Raw genomic sequence first — 11,121 nt, forward strand, 5'->3', positions numbered from 1 at the left:
CGTATGTTACGGAAATGGACGAAATTAATTTATTACCAGTTACGAACATACTCGAAACTATCCGATTTGGTATAAACAAGTCTATAGATACAAGAGAAAAACATGCGGTTTCATAGGAACCATCGAAATCTTAAGATGGCTGATATTATTTAACAATTCAACAGAATGCTTCTCAGTACTGCCAGTTATACAAACGAGGTTCTTAACAAGATTACAGTGAATAAAATATGTGATTCATTGCAAGATGAACAGATGCGAATGGTTTCTTTACGACAATGTAAATTGTCAGACACTGGTTTTAAACGAATTATGAAACATTGTGGAAACTCTAAATATTTATTGCAGCTGACACTTAATCTAGGAATCCTTGCAGATCAAAGCAGGCTTGAACTTTTGGGACAAGCTTTACGAAGAAACAAAACATTAAAAGGTCTTTTGTAAGTGAAAACAATCGTATCCCAGCCTAGTTCATCAAGATTAACCTGAGTGCAAGCACATGTTAAAGGAAGTGGGTGGGACGTAGCACTTACCTGATGTGTGGTCGGTGGTCTCATTGGGCCATTTTTCGTTCCAGCCAGTGCACCATGACTGGTATATCAAAGGCTGTTGTATGTGCTATCCTGTCTATAGAATGGTGCATATAAAAGATCCATTGCTGCTAATGGAAAAATATAGCAAACTAAGACCATCAAAGAATGGGTTCACCGAGGGGCTTCAATCCTATGACCCTAAGATTCTATGAACTGAGCTAGATCCCACCCCTTTTTACTGTAAATCACGTATTGAAATATATATATATATATATATATATATATATATATATATATATATATATATATATATATATATATATATATATATATATATATATATATATACCGATATTTGTTTGGAATGGAACAAACAAAGTCCATCAAAGTTATTGTTATTGTTCATGCTAGCAAAAAGTAAATGAAACATTTTCAGAATTATTATTTTTTCTTCAATATTACACTTGCAGTATCCATGGAAATCCCATTGGTGATGATGGACTGAAAGTTATAGTACAGGCCCTTTGCACGAATCATAATATCAGCACCCTGGATATTGGTGACTGTGAGCTTGGTGATGCCTCAATACATTACTTAAAACCACTTCTGAATCCAGAAGAGGATAAACCAGGTAAGAGTATTGTTTGTGAAACATGGCATATATTTATTATCTCTTGCTGTACACTTTTAAGGTTAGTTTGTATGTTGCAACTGCCCACACCTTGAAGAGAACCGTCAGGAAGTTTGGACACAAGACACACCCCACGATATCAACTTTCGTTATCGCATCCAGATTATTGATCTAATACGGCCAAATCTTGATTGAATGCAGAAGAAGAAGTATATTGCAAATCAAATATTTTTTTCCATATTACTGTACAAGAACAAAGACTGGGGCAGATCTAGAGGGGGGTTCCAAGGTGTCTGGATCCCCCCCCAAAATTTTTTTTAATTGAAAAGTGCCCCTTTTATTTAGGATTTTTAGGTTTTTTACAAATTTATTTATTCTGTCAATGTATAGAACACTGTAGAATACGTCTGCCAGCGTCCCTGTTGTAGCACTATATATTATGGTCCATGTGAACCGTGTGTAATTTTTCAATGGTGCCTTTTCATAATGTTATGGTGCCCTTTTTGTCTTGGAACCCCCCTCATCAAAAAAGCTGGATCCGCCCCAGAAAGACTAAAGTTTTACTGAACAGATATCATGAAGACTGTCTTTTTCTTATTAGGGGGAAGACATACATGTCCCAAGATCATTTTGAGGTAGAGGTGTCATAAAACAAACAATCATTTCCGTTATTGGTTCCCTATCAATCCAATTGGAAGGGACTATAGGTTTTGTCTCTGTCCATCTGTCCATTTGTCCATTTGTCTGTCCCACATATAGGTACCTTTTGAGATGTTTTTTCTTTTACAATGCCTCAAGATATTGAGCTGAAGTTTTGTTTATAGCTTTATCATGTACTGTTACATATCAAGTTTGACCTTCATGGAGATTTAGCCATTTTTATACGCCCGTCTATGCTGGGTCATATTATGGTATGGCGTTGTCTGTTAACTTTTTCTTGTCCGGACCATATCTTGCATACAGATGCATACAGGGCCATCAAACCTCACACATAGTAACAGCTTGGGATGGCAGTTTGTTGTGTACTATTACTAGGTCACTATGACCTACTTTTCATGGTCTACTGCACATAACAATAAATCCTTGTCCGGATTATATCTTGCATTTAGATGCATACAGGAACATCAAACCTCACATGTAGGAACAACTTGGGATGGTGGTGTGTCACATACAATTACTAAGTCACTGTGATACAAATAAATCAAATAATTTGTCTATAATCTGAACATCACAGGACAATCTTGTTTAGCCTTTGAAGTAGTCAGAACTTCATTAATCAGACAGCACCTTCTCCAATGGATACAGTATCATCTGTAGTTGGTCCAAAACAAACTGTTCATCCATCCCATTGCAAAAATTTCACATAATTAGAATTGATTCATACCCGTAACATATTCATTAATATCTATGGTTTTCTATCAAACTCCTGATGGGCGTATCATGTACCTCACCGGTACTCTTGTTGACAAAGTTATCGCCCTTGAACTTAGGAGATACAGAAATTTGTTGGGCCCCAATAGGGGACATGTACTCTCAGAATGCTTGTTTTATTATAGAATATTCAAACTATCTGATTGTTTTATTTGATTTATTTCTAGGCCTGACAGAGTTAACCCTCAGTGGTAACACCAACATCACTGAACACGGATGGGCCGTTTTGGCCATGAGTATTTCATGCTCCCCATGTTTGCGGTCTCTGTACGTGGACTATAATAGACTGGGGGACAGTGGTGCCAGTTGTCTTCTGATTGCTGCAGCTGCCAGTCAGATGATCGAGGTCTTAGATCTAGAAGGAACAAATTTGACTGAAAAGACTGGAAAGGTAAATTTTAGCTGTTGTTCATTCTTACAGCACTTCGATGGGAAAGTCAAAAATGCAAAATCTCACAGGTGTATTCCAACAAAATATGAATTTGTTTTGACAATTGTTTTTCTCAATTTTACACTGGCAAATATGGCAAATAGCAGGGCCCAATTTCACAAAACACAATTCTTATTACTATTATAGTACATCAAATATAGTTTTTAAGTACACAGATTTCATTTTCTTTTGTCATTAAAATGCTCCATCTTACGGCCCATTCTCCACTAAGTGTGCAAATTGCCCATGTTCATGTCATACTAACCTACGTCCAATGTTATTTGCAATATATTTGTCCCATGTTGACCGAACAACACCTATACTTGTTCTATCATTGTGATATATATTTATATTTAGGTTAGACATCCATTGAGTTCACAATGCACCACGGAATACCTGCATTTTGCGAAATTCACTGTGTCGCCAAGCATATATGCCATCGCTAACCGGTCTTGTAGATGTAAAATATACATAATGCACCTGCAATTAATGTCCATTTCCTTGGTCAAATAATAGTAAAACACTTCTACATCATTCACTTTTAATTTAATGGGAATGTTTTTTAAATAGAAAATCGATAATACCTGTCGGCAATTTCAGGATTGATACGTTACTGTAACGTATCTGTGAGCGTAAATGCACAGTACCGGAATAGAATAACTGTGTTACGATCACAAAGTGTGAAAGTTAAACCTTAATTCATTCATACAATATATGATACATTCACTTAACACCTCAATTTAATGAACAAATATAGTTAAGAGTGTGGAGCTTCTGTATTTTTTAAGTTACTCGAGATTTTGAACAGATACGTTACAACTCTTGTCATTGTTACGTCGATTATATCCATTATGTAGTGGTGTTGCACGTATCTACCCAAAGGACGCAAGGTAGGCATTCATTATATATGGATATACATTATGTATTGGCCATACATTTTCAAAATTCACTGAAATTGCATTATGATAGCCAAATACGATATAACCAGATACGTGATCAAAATGCAGTTCCATTTAGAATATTTTATTTTCCCGCTACTTACATCCCCTAGAGTGACATCGGCGTGATTACGTCATCTGGAAGAGCTTCCGGGTAAATTTGCGAACCAAGATATCGTGGTTGAAACACATTTGGTGAGTTATATTTCCAATCTAATTAAAATCAAATGTAATCAATGCCTTAATGTTGTGAATTCGTGTCTATTTCTTGTCATATATGCATGTTATATCGTTTGTTTTAGTATTGTGTGTACTCTTAAAAGAAAAGCAGTTGTATTGTTAACTTAATAGAACCAGCTCTCTTATAGTTTAGTTTGGTGTTAAGGTAACGTATCTGTTGTAATGCGGTAACGTATATGGCGCATGCTTTTTTATATATCCACTTTGTATATTGCATGTACTAATCGACAGTGTTCACACAGTTAATGTAATTTCGTTTGTACTATATCTTATTTTATGCAATTGTATTCATTTCAGTCTGACAATGGCCAAAACAAGGGCGGAAATTCAAAAATCGTACAGAGAACGAAAAAAACTGAAGGATACCGGTTTTCTGAAAAAAGAAAAGGTCCGACAAGAACAATACAGAGTTCCTGCAAATCAACTTAACAGCAAGAAGCTGAAAGTACGTCGTGACAAAAGTAAACAATATTGTAAGAAATACAGAGTAAAGAAAGCACTTGAGAAGAATAACAGAAAATCAGGAGAAAGTGAAATCCACAAAACTGAATCACAGATTGTTACCCAATCTAGTGAGATCAGCAGCTCATCTGATTGTCTATCTATGTCGGGCCCAAGTGGTCACAAACATTCATCCAAGTCCGATCAGTTAATAGTACGAATGCCATTTCCTGTTAGGTCCCCTGTAAACACCCGAAGGTCGAGGGCACTGAGAAAAGCAAAAACTGAAATAGCTAAACTGAAAGAACAGATTTTAACTGCAAACAAAAAATCAAAAAAATATCAGAAAAGGTTCGAGAGACTTTCATCCAAGATGATTAACAAAGACAAAACAACACTGTTAATCAATCAAAACCTTCCTATTACACCAAGATCGAAAACGTCTCATGATCTCACAACAGCTGGTATTAGTCCTCGATCTTTGCCTCGGTCTGTTATTAAACAACTGCAACTGAGTAACTGTGTTGTAGCTGAAATAAAATCAGCATTTGAACAAAATCCTTCCCAGCGATGCAGATTGACTATCAACAGGGTCGTTAGTGGGAAGATTCTCAAAAAGTACAGAATGATCAACCATTTGAATAAAGCTGCAGGAACGTCTCGACGTCGCAGTATTGTTGATACATCTAAAATACTAACCACATCCAGACGATCTCGTCAAGCTCTCATGAAAGAAGAGCTGGTTGCTCAGGTCGTTGCTTTTTTGGAAAGAGATGATATTAGTAGATGCATGCCTGGAAAGGAAGATGTTAATACGGTAAATGGAAAGAAAAAGCAAGTCCGCATTCTGAATGATTATTTGCAAAACGTGTATGACAAGTTTGTATTAGAAGAACCTGCAATAAAGCTTTCATTCTCTGCTTTCTGCAAAATTCGACCCCAAAACATTCATGTCACAGCATTACTGTCAAGAAATAGGTGCCTCTGTATTATTCACCAGAACATGGCTCTGAAACTGAAATGTCTTATCAGTCTACGTTTGAATATCTCTCCCAATCCTGATGCAGTGTGTTCATCACTTTCCATTGCAGACATGGCCGAGAAGTTGGCTGTTCTGGAAAATAACAACACTGTTGAGTATGAGGAATGGAAAAGCATTGATGTAGATGGCAAAAAGAAAATGAGAATTATTAGAACTTCTGTAAATGGGAAAGAGTTTATTCAAACGATGATGGTGCAATACAAAGCATTCAAAAGACACGTTGACAGAGTAGCTGCTCAGTACAAAGCATTACGCCAGTTGAAAGAAAATCTGCCACAGGGTCATGTCATCATACAAATGGATTTTTCTGAAAATTTTGTATGCCAAACGATGGACGAGGTTCAGTCTGCTTATTGGAATGCCACATCAGTCACCATTCATCCCGTGGTGGTTTATCACAGAGTTGATGGTGAAAATATTGAGCATAGAAGCATGGCATATATTTCTGATGTCAAGCACTACAATGCTTCTGCAGTGTATGCTATACTGAACCACCTTATTCCTGAAATAAAACGCATGTTTCCTGACACCAGCTGCATTCACTACTGGACTGACAGCCCATCTTCACAGTACCGAAACCGCTTCATGATTACCATCATAGCATGTCATGCCGAGCTGTTCAAAGTATCTGCAAGGTGGAACTATTTTGAGGTTGGACATGGGAAGGGTCCATGTGACGGGATTGGTGGTACAGCTAAGCGTTTAGCAGCACAAGCAATTAAGCAAGAAAAAGCAACCATACAAGACGCTAAGAATTTCTTCAAATGGGCAACCCAGAATGAAAAGTTGATCCATTATTACTTTTACTCTCATGATCAGTATGATGCAGCTGCTGAATACATTACCTCTATTCAGACAAAACCAATTCCGGGCACAATGAAGTTACATGCTGTGCAGTCTACACTGTATGGAGAGATATATACTCGTGAGACGTCTTGCTACTGTGAAGGGTGCCTCAACTGGGATAATCCTTGCAATGGGTGGTTACCGCACAGGCTATATCCAGGTTCACAGTGCGATAACGTGACAGATGGTCGTACTTCAGAACGTGAGGTTGAGTCAGTTGAAGTTGATCAGTCAACATTCCAAGCTGACAATGAAGATCCAAAGGATTTCCAGCCCTGTGAAGGGGATTTGGTGGCTGCCATGTATGACAATGATTGGTACGTTGGCAAAGTTCTACAGATTGATCTAAATGATTCGGATGCACTCATATCCTTCATGTCAAAGCACACAGTCCGTGGTAGGATCATGTTGAAATGGCCATCAAAGTCGGATGAAATATGGATTACATTTAAGGAATTAATTATACCAGTTGCAGAACCTGTTCCGATTGGAAGATCTAGAAGGTTTTTTCACCCTGTCCCAGGCGAACATGGAGTCCATTGACAAATACATCTCAGAGAATAAGTAAAAGAACAGATACGTGACCTCTGTATATTACACAGAACAGTGATTGATTTAAGACGGTTTTTGTTTAGAAGTAGTTTTATATTTTGTGAATAGTCTTTGTTACATCGTTCAGTTAAAGCAATTTTGTTAATTTGTTCAATTTTAGTTTTCACACAGATACGTTACCGTGTGACAACAGCTAAGCAAACAACCACTGTTAGTCACTTGGAAGGAACATGTTACAGAAGCTTTAAAATATGAAACAAATTAGTTTGGAGTAACTTTTGGAAGGCAAATTGTAGAGTTTTTGCTTTGAAAAGGATATTTTATTGAGAACATATTGTCATTGGCTTCTTGATAAACTGATCCAGATTGCAGTGGAAGTGTTAACATTTCTTATATCAAACTTGTGATATAGTCGACTTATCTCAAATATGAATATTTATATCCTAAACAGGCATATCTTTCAACAAAATAATCACCTGTTTTATCATGAACACATTAACCACGAGTACTGTCTTCTTTTATTGAAAATTGATGTGTAACGTATATGTTGTTTACTATAAAGGGTGTTTTCATATATATTCAATTATTTTGGAATGTATGGCGTCTAAGATGCAACCCCTTCAGATCCCGTTCTTTAAGACATATAGCTATTAAAATAATAAACAATGGTGGAAATACTGCAAACTTTAAAAAAATTATTTTTCTATTTTTAAATGCACATTTTGTGGAGATTGGGCCTTACGTAATGATGTAATCTTCTGTGTGAGATAGATGCCAAACCCATATAAATGTATGCCAGGTATAACTGCTAGTCGCAGACGTAAACTTATGATGTTTAGTAAAATTGTTCCCAGATCTTTAACCCAGTTATTTTATCATTAAATTGCTTGTGGCCTTTCACAACTGTCATCATCTTTCTAAGCAGAACTCCTTTATTGCTCCCGCTCCTCATCACTCCCCTGAAACTAGTTCAAGGAAAGTAATTTTAGCTCCACTTAGCATGTGAAAACAATGAATTACTCCACTCGATTTGTTTTCACAGCGAGGTCCGTTATAAGCATACATAAAATACTGTATTCTTTCTTTCTGAAACCCCCTCCCCTATCCTAAAAGTCTTTCGACATTGCACTCGTAAAAATGCTGAACATTGTGAATAGCTCTGTGTCTTATAAAGTCATACATTTTTCCAAGTCTTACTGCAAATTTTTTATTAACATTAAAAAACCCTAAACATTCCCATTTTCCATTATATCTTTTCAGCTTGTTATGGAACTCATACAGACGTACCCTGGAATGCTGAAAAGGATATCTTTGGTTGGGAACAAGGTTCGCAAAAGTACCATGGCTATTATTAAAAGTATACTGAAAGCTAACAATCACTCTGAAGAAGACACAAGTGAAGATGATATCTGGTCAACGTCAACAGAGGTGACATCAACAGAAGTGATGTCAAGCACTGGCAGCAGCACAGCCAGGTCAACTTCCAGTGACCAGTCAGACTGTTCTGGTGATGGAACCAGTTCTGCCTCCAGTCAGAATGACACTCTAAAGGCCAATGATTCACAGAGTAAAGTAGATGAAACAGAAACAGAGGTCAAGGACACAGAGGAAAAGGAGGCTGAAGACTCATGTGAGGAACTAAAAGAGGTGCCAGTCTTCTGGTGAAAACGGACAGGTGCCAGTATTCTGGCGAACTAAAGGGTGCCAATCTTCTAGTGAACAAACAGGTTCCAGTCTACAAGGGAACTAACAAACACAGGGTGTTCAATGTCTTCTAAAGTAGGAGGCTGTTCATAAAAATTAGGAAGCTATACCTATTGAATGTAGTGACTCACTAAGGTGTATATTTGTAAGCGTAAGTAGGTGTTGGAAGTTGTAAGCATATACATGTATATGTCCTGGCCATAAAGTATTCTGAAGCTGAAATACTGGGTTTTATTGTTCAGTTTGAACAAGGTTAAGATTAGGGTTGGTTTGAGATTTAACATGAACATTCTGGGTTTTTTTTAAATATTCTTCAATATATATGACTGAATATATTATTTTCAGGTGGACTCAATATGTTATGACAAAGTAGCTGCCAAAAATACGGTTATGGACCACACAGATATTGAGAGAGGAAACCTGCTGTTGCCACTTCATGGGCTACTCTTTTCGATTAGCAGCAAGGGATCTTTTATATGCATCATCCCACACAGGATAGTACATACCACAGCCTTTGTTACTCCAGTTGTGGAGCACACTGGCTGGAACAAGAAATAGCCCACTGGGTCCACCGATGGGGATTGATCCTACACCGACCGCGCATCAAGAAAACGCTTAACCACTGGGCTACGTCCCGACCCTGTTCCAATGAATGTTCACCTCATTAAGATAACTGAATGAATCCAAGACAGATGCTTTCAGTGACTCTGAGGCAGAGTAGCTGGTCTTTCCTCAGAAATGAAAGAATTTCAAATCTGGATGATCATCTGACTGCCACTTAGGGTCACATATGGGAGAAACAGGAGGTTGTTATTTTGTATACCCATTACTCACAAAATAAAATTACATCAGCTATAAAATAATAATCATTGTGCCTCCTGCCTCCCACCACCTGCATGAATGTGATCATTCCAGGAACTGCCCTTAGGACACCGCACAAAGGACAGGGTCCAAGATTTTGATGAAGTAGTCGATCTTGCCCTCTCAGGGATGCATGTGGGTAGTGGTGAAGGCAGACATTTTAAATTTTATTTTCTAGAAACTGGTACTGCACAGATCACCATGCTTAACCAGTGGGTGATGCATGAATGACTGGGTCACCGATTTGCTCGAGATTTGGATGGGGTACAAATGTGATTTTTTTAATACATACTATATGTATGTCCCATTATTTGAAGAGTAACAGGACTTTAAATTTAAAAATTACCTCCTCTGTTTAAAATTTAAAGCTCAATTCGATGCACAATTAGTATTGTCACAGCCGTCTTAATCAAAGCCTGTGAAATCATTGAATTAGTATATGTAAATTTTGTATGTACCTGTAATAAATTATTTTAAATTATTGTATATTGTAGCGTGTGACTTTGTTTTTAGGTGACTGGAGTCGGAAGGCTCTAGTAACCTATTACAATATGTTTTTGTGCGTTGTCCATAAGCGTTTTACATTTTCGATTTCTTTAAAATGGTGCAACTAATTCCAAACAAATTTTGTCTCTCTTTCCTTTCCTCCCTACTCCCCTCTCCGACTCTTTTCAAAAGAGAGAAACCAAGGAAGAAGAAGGAAATGTTTTATTTAACTCGACACATTTTATTTACGGTTATATGGCGTCGGACATATGGTTAAGGACCACACAGATATTGAGAGAGGAAACCTACTGTCGCCACTACAAGGGCTGCTCTTTTTGATTAGCAGCAAGGGATCTTTCATATGCACTATCCCACAAACAGGATAACACATACCACTGCCTTTGATATACCAGTCGTGGTGCACTGGCTGGAGTGAGAAATAGCCCAATGGGCCCACCAACGGGGATCGATCCCAGGCCGACCGCACATCAAGTGAACGCTTTACCACTAGGCTATGTCCCGCCCCAAGAGAGAAACTAATGCTACTCCTATTAAAAAACACAGCAAGGGATCTTTTATATATATTTTCTCATAGACCAGATTAGTACATGGTTCAGCCTTCCATTTTGTTGCTAATGTTTTCTAGACTGGTTTTTGTGCTAAACATTAACCGAATCACCACTGTTAGTAATCAGTGAAAATAGTTTGCAAATGTTTAGGAAAAACGGCTGGCTAAATGTAGGCCAGTTATTAAAATTATACCAAATCTGTAATTACACAATGCCTAGGTTACTTCCCTTAGCATTTCATTTGCCAATGCTTTAACTTTAAATTACCCAGTATTAACAACATCCATTCCTTGGTCAATTCTTTTAGGACAAGACCTCAACAGATATGTAACTATGGTTAGTTATGTCTAACATACTTTTTTGACACTTTGTCTAGAGTGAGTGAGGAAACCTCTGGTGCCAACATACAGGCTACTCCCA

General features: G+C 37.5%; 1 protein-coding gene across 1 annotated transcript; it reads left to right on the forward strand.

Annotated features, from left to right (window-relative positions):
- Positions 1–82: 82 nt before the first annotated feature.
- LOC121370399 (leucine-rich repeat-containing protein 73-like) lies at positions 83–9,295 on the forward strand. The gene is made up of 4 exons (XM_041495592.1): positions 83–437; positions 1,001–1,161; positions 2,760–2,983; positions 8,342–9,295. The coding sequence occupies exons 1-4, from the start codon at positions 166–168 to the stop codon at positions 8,744–8,746; spliced, it is 1,062 nt and encodes a 353-aa protein (XP_041351526.1). The 5' UTR covers positions 83–165; the 3' UTR covers positions 8,747–9,295.
- Positions 9,296–11,121: the final 1,826 nt, after the last annotated feature.

The sequence above is a fragment of the Gigantopelta aegis genome, chromosome 4 (genome assembly GCF_016097555.1).
Source record: "Gigantopelta aegis isolate Gae_Host chromosome 4, Gae_host_genome, whole genome shotgun sequence".
NCBI classification, from domain to species: Eukaryota; Metazoa; Mollusca; class Gastropoda; order Neomphalida; family Peltospiridae; genus Gigantopelta; species Gigantopelta aegis.

Bases quoted from the DNA above. Each gene is read 5' to 3' on its own strand.
- LOC121370399 (XM_041495592.1), top strand. From the start codon at position 166: ATGCTTCTCAGTACTGCCAGTTATACAAACGAGGTTCTTAACAAGATT. The intron at 438-1,000 runs GTAAGTGAAAAC...TTACACTTGCAG, and splicing joins AAAACATTAAAAGGTCTTTT to TATCCATGGAAATCCCATTG. The intron at 1,162-2,759 runs GTAAGAGTATTG...ATTTATTTCTAG, and splicing joins TCCAGAAGAGGATAAACCAG to GCCTGACAGAGTTAACCCTC.